Raw genomic sequence first — 18572 nt, 5'->3', positions numbered from 1 at the left:
AGATGCATACACCATTTCATTTCAATGTTTATTTAGCCTACCAATACTGTCATATCAGACATTTTCATTTGTGTAAGGCAGTTTTGCTCAGATAAAACACTGATCTTATTTACAGCATTTGGACGCACTACAAACTCCTCTTCCAAGTCAAAATCACAACCCAATATGACAGTCACTGTAAATATATAAAACTTTTAATTCGTTTGAAAGCCCTTCTTCCTCATCCAAAGGGTAAGGTCTACAATTTATTTTACAATGAAATATGAAATGTAATTGCAAGCCACAAAGTCAAGTTTTAAAATGATAGGGAAAAAAGCAATACATTTTAACTCGATTCAAAGAAAGGATTTGTAGGATATTCAGAAAAAGATCTCCACCGAAACAACCCTGCCCTGCAGAAAATATGCTAAAATACCCTTAAACAAAGAATGGATGAGAGCTTGGTTTTCTTTCCAGACACCTGAAGCACCTCAAAAGTTGTTAAATCACTCGCAAGTTAAGGCAAGTCACATGTGTTCAACTATTATATTGCCTATAGGCCTACTGAAAACAGTGTTTTCAAAAAAGCGGAACATGATGAAATTGACATAGTACACCTAATCACATTGTTTAGGTTCTGTGGAGCATTCAGTAATCAGACATATCTTCTATTTTAACCTGTTGACTGGTTACATTACCCATGATTGTCTGATATCAATTAATGTTTGAAATGGATTAGGCTATAGATCAGTCCCTAATTCCTTCCTGAAATGTTGCCAAAGAAATAAAACATTCAAATGTGTTTAAATGAATGTAGAATCACAGTTGCATTAGTTTGTGACAGGATGGCACAGCAAACAGTCCTGCTGTTACAGCCAGAATTAAGCACAGGAAATGACCCTGGTAATTGTATATGCACCAATAAGACAAATAACACATCTGTGGAAAAACTACATACATCTTAAGTCACTTATCCTTATTGTGCACAGGTGCAACTGTTACAACTATATTTTCCATGCCTGCGGGGAAAGTATTTAATACAAAAACTCTATCTGGAAATTAAGTACCAGCATTGAAGGGACATATCCACAGAATTCCATAATTAATCGGCAGCACAGAAATTAATTGACTGAAATGACAGTACAACTAAAAATTCACATTAGACTATTCTACTTTTCTTTTTGACATGTTTCACCATATGACTCCTCCTTGGGTTCATGATTATACAACTTTTAAGTGGTGAGATAAGCATTGAAATGTTTTTCTTTTAACTGTGTTCATGAATAACGACTATAATGCATTTTAAAAGTATCTTGCATTTTACTAGTATTTCAATCACTGTTCTGTATTTTTTTTAAGTAGAAAAAAAATGTGCAAAACACAATATTGCATGACCAAATTCAATTCGCAAAAATGCAGCAGATGGCGCAGTTTTTCTGGGACAAGAATAGTCATCTCACAATCGCCTATCCATTGTATCTTGCACCATGTGAACGTGGCTGCATGTCAAAGAGCAAGTGAAACCATATGTCAATAGGAACCGAGTTATCATCATGGAATAGCAGATACATGACCAACTCATGACAGACAGCACTAAAAGATTAAAAGATGAACAAAAAACTGTGCATTTTTAAGTGCCTGCCTTAAAGTTACACGCACTTGTCATGGGTGTGAATCTGACCCATGACCTACACGTCATACCCATTTCTCACCATCCTCCTCATTAAGCCCAATGTCCACCAGATGCGGTCTGGCCCATGTGAATCAGCGCTGAATATCCACCAGGTGCGGATACGTTATGGTTATAAGTCGTCTGGAACCCATACGGCAGTTTCTGCTACTCCGTTGTTTTTCCATATCTGCTCTATTTTTGCAGGATCCGCATGCGTCTGAATGCACTTTATTGACTTGCGGGTGATGCAATGCTGATGCATGCAATTCAATCAAATGCATGCTGTGTACATTGCCTTCCCTTCTGGATGCATAACCCTGGACGTTCCGCTTGTGTGCTGCATCTGATGGACATTGGGCTTTACTCTCCACTGTACATTAATGAAGCAGATACTAAAAAAAAACTTATATTGGGATATTTGGTCATCATAACTGCAATAGCTAGAACTAAAACAAAATTGCTATTGCTATCAGTAAGTAAAAAGTGTTTGAATAATTATAACACTATATACCAACTTTTGAAGGAGAGAAAAAAAAGCTGGTTTTCATTTTAAGTCCCAAATTCCCTTGGTCCAATATAGAAGTTCTGTAGTTTGCTATTACAAATTTGTTAACCACAGTTGGTTAAAACATATCTTTACTACACTAGACTCTGGAATCTGATCTAGAGGGACTAGAATAAAAAAAAGGCTCTGAGAAAAGTAGAAAGACAACACAGAGGGATAACGGGGAAAGTACAGTACAAACGTTCAGGCCCAAGGAAGTGCAAGGAACAAGGCACAAAGTTTAAGAGTCGAGACTAGAAGTCACAGAGGTAGCAGTCACACAGAGGGAGAGGGTTAAAAAAGGGAGACGTGTGGTGAAGTGTCTATCTGTCCTTGGATCCAAGCTTCTCGATTAAGTCCTGCAGGGGAGCCAGCTCACGCCGGTCAATCAGGTTGAACTCCTACAAGACAGACACATTTGTCATCAGATCATCTTGTATGACCATTCTTTGCAGCCCAAATACAATTCAGGCTAGTCTTGTGGTCTTATAAATCTCAACAGATAGAGCATGGTGCTAGCATTGCCATGGTTAAGGGTTTAATGCCAACTATGGCGAACTATGCTAAAAATTTAACTTTTGTTACTTACTGTAAGGCACTCTTGATGAAAGCATCCATCAAATGATGTACACTAGAATCGTCTTGTCACATGTCAAACTCTCGCAGATATTCTATATAAGAGGATGGGGTAACTCACCTGAACAAAGAAAATGAAATGCTTGAAGGAGGTGTTGAGATGGGCCTCCTCCTGCAGCTGCATCACAGAGTCGAAATGTTGGTGGTAGATGTGGGCATAAACCCTGAACAGACGCTTCAGGATTGTTTTAGCCACAGACATGAAGTTCTTGGGAAAGGGCACTCCTATGGGGTCACAATGATGATTTTCATGTCAATTAGAGGCAAATTGGAGGCTTTGGAAATAGAGGCTTGTTAGTTTACTGAATATTTCACTGGCTCTAAGACAAACAACCAATCAAGCTGCACTAAGCAAGATGTTTATGTACTGTAAAAAGACACCTATCACAAAGTGGGGCTGCAATAGAGAAAATCATCCCATAACAGAGATCATTGTAGATTTGTCCGATTTACCCAAATTAAATTGTGGTGTGGGTATGGCCACTGCCTTCCCTGGGTCCATATCTTCCAATCCGCCCACTCCACTGAGGAGTTTTGGCTGCTTCTGGTATCGTCATAGGCAAATGCCTTTTCATTATTTTTTTTACCAGCGATTCACAACCAGCCAACGACTGGGACTAATGGGCCTGTCAATTGCGATCATGTTTACAGTGAATACGACATAAGTCCAATTGAACACGCCCCCCATCCCTCATGTGGTATTCACGACTTGGTAAGTGGAGTTTTTCTGAAAGCTTCGAGTTCACGATTTGTGACGTGTCTTGTGAAGTTTTCAGAAAATGGCAGATGCCATGGACGTGGATGGAAAGTAAATATATTGTCATTTTAGCCTTGTAGAGCTTTTCATAGTCCTTTTATAGTCTGAGGAACATGTTGACATTTCCAACGGTCTCATATTTTTTCCTCTGTCATTATGCCTTTGCATTTCCTGCATTAACGTAGTTAGCCGCTAGCTAGCGTTAGCTAAATTGTTAGCCTCAGTGGCTTTTAATCAACTGCACATGCTCACGACATAACCACTTGAATGCCAAGCGTGTCGTGTACTGTACACGACCTCCGGCTCAGTAAACACGAGCAGACTTTGAAATGGAGACAGCATAAGGAAGGCAAGAGTAACTAACGTAAGATTTGTGCCGATACGTTGGTCTCTAGTGATTGGTTAGGGAAAATGGAATTCCACTGGGGGATTCTCCTCATAGGTGAAATACTGTACATCTGCTCACTTTGACTTGACTTTCAGTACTTGATGCATTACATTCCTTTTTGAGATGATGCACAGTTAGCTTATATCATCCACCTGACATACAGATTGTATTAAAGTGTTAGCAGACACTATTGTGGACATAGCCTGGTAAACCAGCTGGTCATGTGAACTCACATTTCATTTCATTCAACCGTCTGGCCTCAAGCCCTGGGAGGGCTTTAGCAGAAACTGCACAGCGGACGAGCCAATCAGCGACTGCGCTCAGTGCCCTGTGATTGACAGTAGGCTTGGCACGATGGACGATGGCATCGACCATCGTGATGGGCCGACCCCCTAGCCTGGGTAAACCCAGCCCCCAGTGACCTGCTCTCAGGCTCACCCTGCTTACAGTCACAAGGTGACTGGGAACTGAGAGAGCAGGTCACGTGGGGGCTGGGTTTACCTAGGCTACCGACCCCCATCGACCTCTGAGCCTTCTGCATCGGATCATCATGATTAATTATCTGTTCGAATTAAAATTTTGCTGTTTTACTAATAAAAAAGGCCAAGTCCACTTACTGTGATGCGCGGGGGACACGCCGGCGACATTAAACAAGCGCACCCAGTTCAGAGAAGCCTTCCCCTCCTCCGCTCTACTGCTTCTCTGAACCGGGTGCGCTTGTTTAATGTCGACAGCGCATCCCCTGCACGTGAGAAGTCGGTTGTGTTGTGAAAACTTTAAGACAAAGAAGAAACTTCATGTTCTTTCCTGTTTTCAACCCAAAGTGAGTACAAGTCTTCAAATTCGCCTGTTTCCAAAGTGAAAGTTGAAGTCGCTCCAAACGTTATTTGTTTTGCGCTGTTGGTTCAATATTGCTGGTATGAGAGCCACTGCTTCAGTCGCCTGGCTCTAGTCTGTGCAGTAGTAGCTAGCCTGCCCGCCAGTCTCATGTAGAGCTCAGCTGTCCTGTTGTTAATGTGAACGTGCAGCGGCGGAGCCAAACGGCATTACAGCACTGCAGCGCCTTCATAAATCATTAATTAATCCCCCCCCCCCCATCATCAACGACGATGCCATCGTCCATCACGATGTTTCACTGTGGAACCATCATGATGGCTATTTGGTTGACATCACAAAACCCTAATTGACAGCGCAAGTTGGCCAATCAGGGACGGACTGACGTAGTTGATACAGGTCAACGCTGTAGCAAACATGGCGGCTTCACTAGCAGTAACGTTAACGTTAGCATAAACACCCCCATAAGTGAAGTTATTGCAGAAATAGACTCAATAACAACAATTAAACAAGAGCAAGAGTATGCACTTGCAGAGTTTCTTGGCAGAAAAGACGTTTTCGCTATTCTTCTGACTGGATTTGGCAAAAATCGTTTACAGCAGATTCAGCCATAACGCTACTTCGCTAGCTTGCTAATTTTGCTACATGCTAAAGTGGCTGGCTCTGCAATGAACTGCGATGATGTCACTTCTTACGCTGATTGGCTGAAGGCGTTTGTCTGTGAACGCAACTACTCCCGCCCCTGCAACCACTGGGTGAAAGCTTCAGGCCAGACAGTCCCGCAGAACAAAATAAAATGTGAGTTCACGTGACCGGCTGGTTTACCAGGCTATTGTGGACACAGGGAGTGAAGATGCAAACAATGTCATTACAATGAGTTTCAAAGAGTTTATTTGCCAAATCTATAGAAAATTCTTTAATGGCAAGAATCAAAACTCACCAATCTTGGAGGGGAAAAGTGTCTCGTCATCCAGCTGATCCTGCACCCAGGTCATCAGGTAGTCTATGTACTTGGGTGCAGAGCATTTGATAGGCTTCTTAATGTTTGTGCCATCAGCCCAGTGGTATTCATATCTAGAAACGGAAAACGATGCAGAAAACAACTCAGATAAAAGTAAATTCCATCAAAATATATCTAACAGATGTTGTTATACTTAACCTAAAAATGTACGGTATACCCAAACTGCTCTAAACATTATGCTAGAAACAGAAAAGTCAATGTTTAATATGTGATTATTAGGCTATGCTTCATAATTTCCCCTTCTACCATGCAGTGTGCCCCCAAAAGTCAATTCTGGGTCCAGTTCTGTTCTCACCATCTATGCTTCCATTGGGCCAAATAATTCATCACTGTAAAGATATCTGCTCCCACTGCTATGCGCAGATGACACACAACTACTGTATATATGTTGCTCAAGCCCAATGAATCTAGCAAATTGTCTGTTATTCAAAAATGCCTAACTGCTATTAAGACAGGATGTCACAACTCACCTGCAACAAAACATAAGTTTTGAAAGTTGCTATAAAATGTTATATGTACGCATTACTACATCCTTATTACACAAGTGTTAGACATGACATTTCTGCAAAATGTCTGATACAGGCTACCCCCGGGTTCTCCAAGTTAAATTTTAATGCAATGCCAACTTCACTGCCATACTGGCAAAAGTATGAAGGATATAATGGAAAATTGTGTATGGATTTTAAGCCCTATAGAAATAATTATTTACCAAGTACAAAACAAAACATTGTATTATCATACTCACATTCATATTTAAATATATATTTAATATATACTGTAAATATGCATATTTTAATAACTTTGTGGGGGGGCAGGTGTACTCTAATAACATAAAATGAAAAAAAAAGACGCATATTTGTCGCATGAATAGCCGCCACCCCTCTCTTTTTCTTCAACTGATATTGTTATAATATTACTTCTAATATTCTCTCCCAGTTAGCACTATCCCCAAATCATAAGAGATCAGTCATGAAATAGCCCACGTTGTCCCCTTAAACATTTTGCTATTGAACACAAGCATACTTTGTACTTTGTTCAGAAACTGATCTTCAAATCCTGGTTTAAAAAAAGAACAAGAAAAAAGCAACTGGTGGTGTCATTGGCTTGATCATAATTTATGTCAACTGCATTGATGTCAGCACATGAGAGCATCATTTGGTTGTAGGTCAGCTAAAAGAAGAGCAGTAAGGGAAAGAGAAAAGTATCTGCAGTCATGTTCTTGATTGCGACTCTGTCAACAGGAAGTAAGCCCCGCTCTCTTCCTCTCGATTACAGACTGAACTTAGACACAGTCTGGAAGGAGAGAGGACAGAGGAAGTGCCAAACGTAGATTGTAGCTAAACAGCCCACAGAGGCTGCAAGCAAAGTATAATTCCTGTTTTTCTTTTTCATGTGACATTCAGACATTTGGCCTGAGAGTGTAAAATCATTTGAAACCAGAATATAGGGTTTGGCTCTCTTGTAAACGTGACAGACATTCCCAGAATTTAGCCCCTGCTCAGACCAAATATTGAGTCACAGGGCAATCGTGAATTTGTTCTTAGTTACAGTCAAATCAGCTTTAAATCAACAGAACTATTGTTTTATCCTGTATGAAGAGGATTTTGTCCAAAAATTGCCATCACAGTGTTTTGTCACTGAAGCGTCTAAGAGAGAGTGTGTGTGCACTATGATTTTGATTCACACAGGGCCACAATTCAGTTATTAAACAATTATTGATACATTACTGTTTGGTGCAATGTGATTCAATACAAGCTTATTTCTATAGGCCCCCCTCCCACCACCATTTGACAGAATGTTATCACTGGAAACATCATTCCCACGCTTCACAATTAAAACCAGTAAACTGAATTTCACAACTCACAAAGGCTTGTGAATGGAAATGAAGTTTCACCTGGGCATATAGGCCTATCCGAGCACAATCATGCCTTCAAACACGCCAAAACAGGGCGTGTCACTGGCACTGCCTATCATAACACTACACTTACTACACAACACACTATACACTACACTGACATATAACCCAATTTCTTGTTAAATCCTGCTCCAGTATGTTGTAAAGCAATGCTGAATTGCCTTTAGCAGAGTTAAGTGTGTGATCTGGCCAAGTGTGCCTGCCTGTCATAACAGACTTTTAGTAAAACAGTATGATGTGCGTTTGTTGTGAAGCCCTGTATGACTGACCATGCTGTAGGACTCCAAATCTTTCAATAATGATTCTGATTGTTACTCATGTTCATAATATTCCATGTTACTCGTGTTCATAATAATTGTTACTCATGTTCATAATATTCCAAGCACTTCAGCTTTCGGTGGCATGGATTGTGCAAGAGGTCTCTCGTCAAGTTCCTTCTTCCCTCAGCCCATGTTTCCCTCTAATGGTGATGGAACTGGCCAAATCACACATTTCTTAGCTTTTGAGCTGTTAATAGCAATGCAGCATAGCAGGCTTTGGCTATCAGGATGACAACAACTGCCTGTCACAACAGTTTTGCTTTTATTTTTTAACATTGCACCAACAACATAAATTAATCAATAAGATCTCACAAAAAAAACATTAAAAATCCAGTTCTGCACACTGATGCATAGTCACAAAGGGTAGAGTTACAATTCTTAACTAAATAATAATCTGACAATTCTGTACTTTCAGCTACTTCTTAGTCTATTCTCATACCAAATGAACTACGGTATTCAAATTAGCTATAAAAACAAAAACAAATTATCCTTAGTTTTCTCTTAAGGTACTGATCATTGTAGAAACATACAGTAGATGACACTGGGAAACTGAATGAAATGGTATGCATGGAGAGGATATTTACTGTTACCTTGGTCCAGCAGACATCACAGAGCAGCTGGTCTCAGTGCAAAACTCTGTGATGGTGCCATACAGCATATTGATTTGGTTGAAGAAATCCACAGCTGAAAGAAAGGGGCAAAGGCCAAAGCAAATTGGCAAATTAACAGAATGATAGACACAGCAGACCATAACCAGACAGACATCATCTCCACAGCACACCAGAAAGTGCACAATTGCTGCCAGGATGCTAGACTATCTCAACCTCACTGACATGCAAGAGAAACTGTCTACACAGTCAATCTCTCATTCATTCTATAGAGAAACCCCAGGCTGTGCATCTTAATAAGACGACAGATTTGTTTTTCATCTCTTCTAATGTATTCTTGATAAGAATAATTAACTATTACTGTTCTGTGTCTGGCAAAATTACCAGGATTGCAGCACAACTTTGCCCTGTTGTGGCACAATCCGAACATTGAGTCAGTACGGTACTTGTTTTATATGTTCTTGTGCAATCAATGTTTTATCCCTTTTAATTGTATATTTAACCTGGTTTAATGATGTACCTTTTAGCCCTTTATGCAAATGTAAGGATTTTTACTCTGTCTGCAATTTGTACATAATAAAACAAACAAATTGTAGTAATGCACATATCCAAATCTGCACCTTCAGTAAATATTAGCATCTAATTGAAAACATTTGATAAGGCATAGTTTGTTTTGGCCTGATCAAACCTGTAAGCACATTTTTGCATGACCTGTATATTATATTGTAATTTCACATCATTGTTTCCCCCTCTCGTTTCCTCATATGGGGACACACCCTCAGCGTCCCAGGCAGGAATCAAACCCAGGACCTTCTTGCTATGAGGCGACAGAGCTACCACTGCGCCACCATGCCCGGGTGCCCCCATATGATACTTTTCTTTTATTGGCAGCGGTTACCTGGTATCTAGTTGCCACAATAATTGCTGTTCTAACAGGGATCATTTAATCTCATCAATGACCATGGGTCATGCTAGTTCTTACACTGAGTGAGATCCTCTTTAAATGTAAATTTATTTTACTCATCAACTTACTGTTGACAGCAATCCACTCATTGAGATCCTCCCCCTCAGGTAACATTACAGCCTGCCTCAGGTTCCCACTGCCCAGCGTTGCCTCGGCATGTTTCAGCAGCTCATACTGATGGGACCCCTCTGGGATGTTCTTCTTCGGCTTGAAGGTCTTGGATGAGCGACTGCCACTACAAAGCAATAACAGTGGAAACTAAGCAGCTGTCTGAGGACAGACAATTCAATTACATGAAAAGATGTATCATGGGAGTGGATACTTCTGTTTGCCAAAGACAAGTTATCAATAACGTTAGGCTTCCTGTTTGCTTTCAGTCAGCAGTTACAGGAAGGTAGTCTGGCGACTCGTTTTCAGTGTGACTATGACGGTCTGTGTGTGACCTGCGAGGAGCATAAAGTAGGCTGAAGTTAACCTAATACCGACTTGGTGCAATATGCAGGAAATGTGACAGTATCACAATGTCGTTGTCGACAAAGGACAATATTACTCGACAGCATGACAGTTGGCGTTAACAGATTAATTAAAGAGATAGCGATTGTGATTATAAGTAACGCTGGTCAAAACTGACGTTAACGTTAGCTAACATAATGTTAGCTATCCCATATATATGGCTTTATCCAGCAGGCTAGCAGTTAGCACGTAAACAAAAGTTGAAGTTACGTTACGGGTTGGTCAACATCCGCACAAATCACTACAAAGTATTAAGTTAAACATCAAAACATTGTCGTTATTTAACTAAGCTCGCTTTACGTCGCACTGTCGTTATCTGCCTTGCTTTCTTTGATGTGTGTTAATTACGACGTTAACTGTTCACGTTACGTTAACGTTACCTCCCTTGATGTGACTTTGTAGAAATAGCTCATGCTGTAACATTATCTTGGCAAAGTTACTTACAAAAGAAAGCTCATCGTGGATAAGTAGTCGCTGGAGAGCTAAGATTACAACTTCAGTTTCTGGTTTAGTGGCTAAATTTAAGTTTTCAACTCGTCGCCACTCCGAACCACTTGTCAGCACTGCTAGCAGGCTAACCACCACACAGCCTCTTCCTCTGTTCTTCACCACCAGCCCAGCAGACGCTGTCGCCCTCACATGGTCTATTATGCAAGCAGCAGCGCTTCATGTATCACCACAACCACTCACTGAGTGAAAATCGCCTTATCTTAAACCAGTTATCTATTTGCAATGCGCCCTGAAACACATCGCACAAACTTGCTAAACTAATTATCGTGTTGTACTTTAACGTTACTACTCAACTCCAACTCAGGGACGCCCGCCCACTCGTTACATCCAGTGTTACAGAACGTGCGCTCAGTCTGTATACATGAGATGGCCACAAGAGGCGTGGCCGATACAGATAGAGGGAAGAGCTATAAAAAACCTTTCGGCACATTGAGTTCTTTACAGGCAGCTCTGTCAGCCGGTGGTTTACCCTGTTCGCCGCCGTTTCTTCTTCTCACAGCTGGTCAGTATGGCAACGCTCAGGGCTCTCCGAAAACTGTGCCAACACACGCAGAATCAAGTCTGTAGCCTACACATGTCCGCATCGAGGTGAGTGTCACCACCACACTGTACACTACTGTTGGATGTAAAGGCAATTGGGTGTTTTCTTTAGATAAAGAAAGGCTTCAGATATTCATTTTCTAATACCTTTTAGTATTTACCCGCTTTCACTGACATGTTGTATGGGGTTGTGTGTTTTTAGATTTGGCAGTAAAAGTGATTGAATGTAGCGTCCTAAATATCTAGATATCCGCAGTTGATCACATTTGCGTGCGTGCGCCCCTAGCGTTATGCCGGTAACATTGCAGCGGCTGAGTGGATGATGAAATAGCTGTGGCTGCTTGCACTCCAGCAAGGAGTGGTGGGCTGGCTTTGCAGGTCCTCTTGGGGGGCTGGGGCAGCTGGAGGAATCGTCGAACAGATCAATACACAATAGACTCGTGTGTGTTCTAGCCATCCTCTTCTGGAAGATGCATGAAGCAAACTACGAGCGCCTACATCGCAGCTAATGTCTCTTTGAATACATGCCATTATGCAGATGGGCAAATGTGCAGCATCCTGTGCAGGTGTTTATAGTTGACAGCATGATCTTCATGATTCAGATAATGAGATAATGCACCGCACATCGCCTATAAACACCTAACTCATGTGCCCTCTGCACATGATGTGCTTCAGAAGCACAGATGGAAAGCTCTCTTATATCACATTTGAATACTAACAGAATTAGATATGGAAACATCACATTATTGTGAAACAGCTACAATCAACTATCTTCCTATTCTTTTATTGGGGGGGGGGGGGTTATCGATAACGATATTATTGCGATATCTAGAGAAAATAATAATATCATCAGTCAAATTCATCTTTAACTTTGGCAAATTAATTACACTCAAAATATGAGTGTAGGGAGATGGAGAGAATCTGTGACTGTGACCATAACTGTACAAAAGCATATAAAAGGAGCAATTACACTTCATACAAGTCATAGAAGCAGTAGACAACCGCACACTGACTTCATTTAAACAAGACTTTTAATAAATGACAGAAATACAACATTTTGGTCAAGTGACCTTCATCTGGTATCTGGATACAAATACAATGGGGCCTGTTTATATAGGCAAACAGAGAAGATGAGTCAACCAATCGGTGACAAGGCAATTCGGTTAAACGGTAAACCCCATGGCACAAATCAGTGCCTCATTGTCCATGCAGGTGCCTGACAATCACAATAAAATGACACTCAGTTAGTTCCCAGTGAAATATAAATATAAAGGGAACAGAAAAACACTCAGACATGGGAAAACATTAAAAGGGAGAGATAACACTCAGATGTGATAAACATTAAGAGAGAATAAGCACAACAAACTCCAAATGTTCTATCCCTTTTAATGTTTATCACAAGTGTTTTTCTGTTCCCTTCATATTCATATTTCACTGGGGACTGTCTAGACGGATGTACATTTGAGTATTGATTTATTGTGATTGTTGGGCACCTGCATGCACTATTAGGCACTGATTTGTGCCATGGGGTTTAACCAAATTGTCTTGTCCCGAATGGTTGACTCATCATAAAAAGGCCCCATTGTATTTGTATCCAAATACCAGATGAAGGTCGCTTGGTTACATCACTGTCGATGGCTCGTTACTCTTCTGTTATTACTCCTCTGTGCATGCTATTACATAATCGCTAACCATGTTTACGCTTTTGAAATGTGACCAGAGCAGCACCACTGATGATCACTCTAATGTATATACGACCAACATGTCCTGAAAGCAGAGTGATCCAAGATGTCTCTCAAATTGCAGTAATGGCAGTGTCGTTTGTAATTATTTTTAGCCATCTGAACTGTCCATGGCAATCTTCCAGTTGCCCCCAACTTTCAGACTGTACTTGGCCATTGGATCGTCCAAAATACCTCCTGTGGCCCCCTTTGCTTGTCTTACTGGTTTAGACTATCGCTTACCAGCAATGTGTGATTGAAGATAACCCCGCAGGACGTGCCTTGCGCTGCTGGGTCAGGTGGAGCAGTACTGTATCTAATTTTGGAGACTAGAATTGCCGCTTGCCAAGGGTTAGATGGCTGAGATATATTACAGGTTTTAGGTGTCAACGACCCAGTGAAAGGGAACATATCCAGACAATTAGAAGGGTTTAGTGCAAGACTGGCCAACTTATCCCTTATGACTTGGAAGTGTTTGAAGTGCCCATGTTGTAGGAGTATTGCTGCTTGTTAATAATATACAAGTTATGAGCTAGTTGTCCTCACTCTGACCCCTGTCTCTTTGTATACCAACTCTCAGGCAGGAGGCAGTGGTCATCTCAGGAAGGAAACTAGCACGGCAGATTCGAGAGGAGGCGCGGGTCGACGTGGAGAACTGGGTCTCCACTGGCAACAGACGACCCCATCTTAGTGTGGTTCTTGTAGGGGAGAATCCAGCCAGTCACTCCTACGTCCTGAATAAGACACGGGCCGCAGCTGATGTTGGTAAGAAAAGAGCTGCATAGTGCACACCGCACTCGCACAATGTAAAGATAATGGATCTCTAACACAAAACGGTGTGAAAAACTGCTTGAATTGAACTTTCCTCGCTCTATAGGAATCAGCAGTGAGACCATCCTAAAGCCTTCAGACATCAGTGAGGAGGAACTGTTGGACCTGATCTACAAACTCAACATAGACCATCATGTGGATGGCCTGCTGGTCCAGTTGCCTCTGCCAGGTATAGAAAGATCAGAAGAGGGCAAAGAAAAGATGAATTATTGCTAAACCTGAGGTTTTCAAAGTGGGATGTGGGCCTCCCCAGGGGGTCTCAAAAACAGTTTCAGGGGAGGCTCAGTGAATGGAAGTGCAAAAACAATATTACATTATTTATCAAAGGGATATCACATAGAATAGCCTACACTAAATGTGTGTGATTTGGTTAAAGAGATAGTTCAGAGATACAGTGATTTGGGGGAATTTTACTGTTTTCCCCACTTTCCAAATAAATGCCATCAGACAGATTTGTATGTGTGGTGGAGTCCGAAATATGTCAAACAACAGTATGATGCTATCCTGGCTCAATTATTGAATGTCTATGGGATCAAATAACATAATTATGGCCCTGCATCCAGGAACATAGCGAAACAAACAACACAAGTAAACCAAGAGTGGGGGCCTGGCTTTTCCAACCTTTGTGTGAGGGAAGGCCCACAGTCTCAGACTTTGAAAACCCCTGTGCTAAAGTATTGACATTTTCACTACTAGTGTAGTGCCCATTCAAAACATGCCTGTTCAGAATGGGCTGATTGCTTGGCCTCCCTCTGGTAGTGCTGCTTGCAGCTTTCTTGAGAACCGCTCATCCAAACAACTTCACACCGACACTGCGCTTAACTTGGGTCCCCAGCAACACACCCGCCAAGTGTGAAGTAGATCGGACGACCGGTTCTCGAGATATGCGAAGGACACACACAGGCATAGACAGACAGACAGACAGACAGAGATTCCTTGCTTTATAGTATGATGATGATGATGATAGTATGATGATGTAACACCAGAAGGTCATTATTTAAGAGCAACAATTTTCAAACAATTATGACCAACAGTATTTTTTAATTATCAATTTATTCCTCAATATTATCTACATTCTGACTCAATTATTATTTACTTGCACTAATCATTTTGTCTGCGATTATGCTGCCCTGACAATACCTCCCTTCTTGCTCTTCACAGAACACATTGATGAGCGCAGAGTCTGTAACGCAGTTTCCCCTAGCAAGGATGTGGATGGCTTCCACGTAGTGAATGTTGGCCGCATGTGCCTGGATCAGTCCACCATGCTGCCTGCCACGCCCTGGGGAGTCTGGGAAATTATCAAACGCACAGGTAAGAAAAGTTACGCCCTTACTTCCTCTTATACTGATTGAAACAGTATAACTCCTGTTGTAATTAACCAAACTAACTCTCCAAATTCTCTTCAGGTATTCCCACCATTGGGAAGAACGTAGTGGTGGCCGGACGCTCCAAGAACGTTGGAATGCCGATTGCCATGTTACTGCATACGGATGGGCGTCACGAAAGGCCAGGAGGTAAGTTTGGATGATAGGGATGAAAGAGGTGTGTATGCATGTGCTTGCCTGCAAGTATGTGGGCGTAGGGATGGGTGTCATTTTGTAGTTTTCCGATACCGGTGCTAAAACAATACTTTATTTCAAACGGTACCAGTGTCTAACCAGTCGGTACCGGTGCCTGAACCAAAGCTGCGTTTCAATTCAGTACCAGTTGTAAAGGGTGGGTTTCGATACCCAACCCTATGTGGGAGAGAGTAACACATACTAAACTTGAGTTTTGTTGTTGCAGGTGATGCCACTGTCACCATCTCTCACCGTTACACTCCAAAGGAGCAACTTCGCCAGCACACACAAATTGCTGATATCATTGTGGCTGCTGCAGGTTTGTGTCTTCCTCTTTGCTTTTTGTCACAATGTTTCCCCTTCTCTGCAAACCCATAAGCATGCCTAGTGTTCAAATCATATCTTTCAATGAGTAGGTATGATTTATAGGGTGTCCTAACTGTACACCGTGTCTCCTTAATTATCAGGGATTCCAAACCTCATTACCGCAGACATGATCAAAGAGGGAGCGGCAGTTATTGACGTTGGAATAAACCGAGTACAGGACCCACTCACTGGCAAAAATAGACTGGTTGGTGATGTTGATTTTGAAGGTAAGTGGTAGCGAGCATTGCAGATTATTATGATATTTCTCCTGGGTTATGTTATATTTCTACAGGGCTATGCTAGGTTCTCGCATTTTTATATTATTTTTTTCTGTCAAATTGTAGGGGTGAGGCAAAAGGCAAGCTTCATCACCCCGGTGCCTGGAGGTGTGGGACCCATGACTGTGGCAATGCTTATGAAGAACACCATCAAGGCAGCTAAGAATGTTCTACTGAATCCGCCTGAGAGGATCCGCATGGTGGCCGCTTCGTAATGGGCCATACTAAATCCCAGCAACAGTGACACATTCCACCCCCAACATGCTCCTCCACCCCTCCATTTTTTACTCAACTTGGCAAGCACCCTTGACACGGACCGGAAAGGTGATAGCTTTACGAGTCTCCTCTTGCTGACGCCGTTCACCTTAAGAGCTGCCATATGCCAGACTGTTACATTTCACTCCTGCATTTACACTATTTCTCTTTTGCAATGTATTTTTGCAGTATGTTCAGGTTTTAGTGAATCTGGAAAGGATTGTGCATTTTTTTATTTATATTTCTACATTAATATAATATTTAAATGGGAATGAAATTGGCAAGGAAGAGGTTACAGTATATAACTTTGAGTTGGCAAGCTGCAGGATGATAGAGGAATGTCCCTTTTCATGTCCTTCACCCGCTTTTTGACTTATGTACAAAGAGGGTTAAGGGCTAACATCATCAGGAATAAGTATGTTTATCTATATAAGCTTTAAATTTAAAGATTCACAAATGCCTTTGTAAAAAAAATACTTTTGAAATAAATATTGCTATTAATGTTCTCTTGTTGGTTTTTTATTGTGGGCAGTGGTGCCCCTCCTCTGTAAAAATGCGACCTAGTAATTTGGTTGCTCATTCTAACTGATATTTAGTGGGTTTAACCAGGAAATATATTGAAGAATTCTTGGCATAAAATTAAATGATGGTACCTTGTAAACTTGACAGAAAGTACAGGAACTTTGGTACTTGACAAAATCTCAGTCACAAACTGGATCCTCTGTTTAGAGATGTGTTATGATGAACTTCATGTACACTAATCGGGGGGAGGAGGAGTGTGTGAAAAGTGAAAACTGTTTCCATAACTGATGGTAATTCATGGAGTGATCCAAGCTAGGAATTAAATGTGCAAACCGAATACGAGAAGAAATTGAACCCGTGAGAAGTGAGAACGTCTGTATAAACAGGAAAGAAGAGCTAAAAGCTAGTTCCATTTCTGGATAAAGCTAAAAGGCTCTGTAACAGCTCTTACTTCAATTTCTCTGCTGGCTGAATGCTGGGAGTTTGAAAAGAGTGGTAGCAGGATTAATATGGGGCAGCTATATATATGCTGTAAGGGGATACTCAGATGAACTGGGATTTAATGAAATGAAGGTACTGTACTAGGGCCCTCTGTATCCTGGCCACCTGTCCCTCGATGGTTGTGGTCAGAGGCTGAGGGCCCTCTGTATCCTGGCCACCTGTCCCTCGATGGGTGTGGTCAGAGGCTGAGGGCCCTCTGTATCCTGGCCACCTGTCCCTCGATGGTTGTGGTCAGAGGCTGAGGGCCCTCTGTATCCTGGCCACCTGTCCCTCGATGGTTGTGGTCAGAGGCTGAGGGCCCTCTGTATCCTGGCCACCTGTCCCTCGATGGTTGTGGTCAGAGGCTGAGGGCCCTCTGTATCCTGGCCACCTGTCCCTCGATGGTTGTGGTCAGAGGCTGAGGGCCCTCTGTATCCTGGCCACCTGTCCCTCGATGGTTGTGGTCAGAGGCTGAGGTGGATTTAACAATAAGAGATGTAATACAGAAATGGGAAATGTTGCGGAGGGCATAGAGGAACATCTTAGTAAAAGGTGGAATAGCTATATAAATATGTATACTAATGGCTCAAGAGATCCTGAGAGCAGAAGAGTGGGCTTTGACATATATGTTCCCCATGCCATGTGCAAATCAGTCAGAGTAGAAGATTGCCTGATGGAATATCAATATTCTCAGCAGAATGAATGGCTTTATTGTGGGCATTGTGGTGGGTGGAAGAAGGGGGTTTGAGTCAAGCTGTTTTGTGCTCTGATTCATTATCTGCCTTGATGGCATTGGGGGAGGTGGGGGGGGGGGGGCAGAGTTAGAGTAGTTATAGTTGGGAAGATCTTAATGAGGGTATGTCTGAGCCATTGACAGTAACTGGAGAGGCAGGGGTGTAGTGTGGGGTTTCTATGGGTGCCAGCACATGCTGGAGTTGACGGAAATGAGGGAGCGGATAAGCTAGCTAGTTTGGGTAGAGATACTATGGATGTGCAGGTGTCATTTGGCAGGATGGAGTCTCGCAGCGTCATTAGTGAGAGACTAACGTCAATGGCAACAAGTGTGGGAGGTAGGTAGATCACAGAGGGAGAAAACTACAGCATCCAACCATCTGTTAAACCTGCAATAGAGTGAGCATGCCTCGAATAGATGATATCAAACTGACCAGGTTTCTGGAGCATTGTGGGCTAGCAAGTGGGCTGGTGATAATGGGAAAACACAGCAATTGGGAGTAGAGTCTGCACATGTCCTTATTTATAGAACTGGCCAAACTGGGAGTTAAAAACTTTCCTGTAGAAACACTGCTGGGTGACAGGGTGGCTCAAATAAAGAGTGTTAGTAGATCACTTCCTTCC

General features: G+C 42.0%; 2 protein-coding genes across 2 annotated transcripts; one reads left to right on the top strand and one right to left on the bottom strand.

Moving 5' to 3' along the window:
• Positions 1-32: 32 nt before the first annotated feature.
• Positions 33-10934, bottom strand: LOC310783222 (MOB kinase activator 1A). The gene is made up of 6 exons (XM_083644037.1): positions 10596-10934; positions 9707-9873; positions 8657-8750; positions 5751-5884; positions 2893-3056; positions 33-2596 (listed from the first exon to the last, which is right to left on the bottom strand). The coding sequence occupies exons 1-6, from the start codon at positions 10607-10609 to the stop codon at positions 2519-2521; spliced, it is 651 nt and encodes a 216-aa protein (XP_083500163.1). The 5' UTR covers positions 10610-10934; the 3' UTR covers positions 33-2518.
• Positions 10935-11123: 189 nt separating this feature from the next.
• mthfd2 (methylenetetrahydrofolate dehydrogenase (NADP+ dependent) 2, methenyltetrahydrofolate cyclohydrolase) lies at positions 11124-16710 on the top strand. Its single transcript, XM_083644740.1, has 8 exons — positions 11124-11249; positions 13503-13687; positions 13800-13922; positions 14915-15067; positions 15163-15270; positions 15542-15634; positions 15783-15908; positions 16026-16710. Exons 1-8 carry the CDS (start codon positions 11170-11172, stop codon positions 16172-16174), a joined length of 1017 nt encoding a protein of 338 aa, XP_083500866.1. The 5' UTR covers positions 11124-11169; the 3' UTR covers positions 16175-16710.
• The last annotated feature ends 1862 nt before the right edge of the window (positions 16711-18572 follow it).

This window comes from Poromitra crassiceps, assembly GCF_964638095.1.
Source record: "Poromitra crassiceps genome assembly, chromosome: 10".
NCBI classification, from domain to species: domain Eukaryota; kingdom Metazoa; phylum Chordata; class Actinopteri; order Beryciformes; family Melamphaidae; genus Poromitra; species Poromitra crassiceps.
This window is presented reverse-complemented; position numbering and strand designations above follow the sequence as displayed.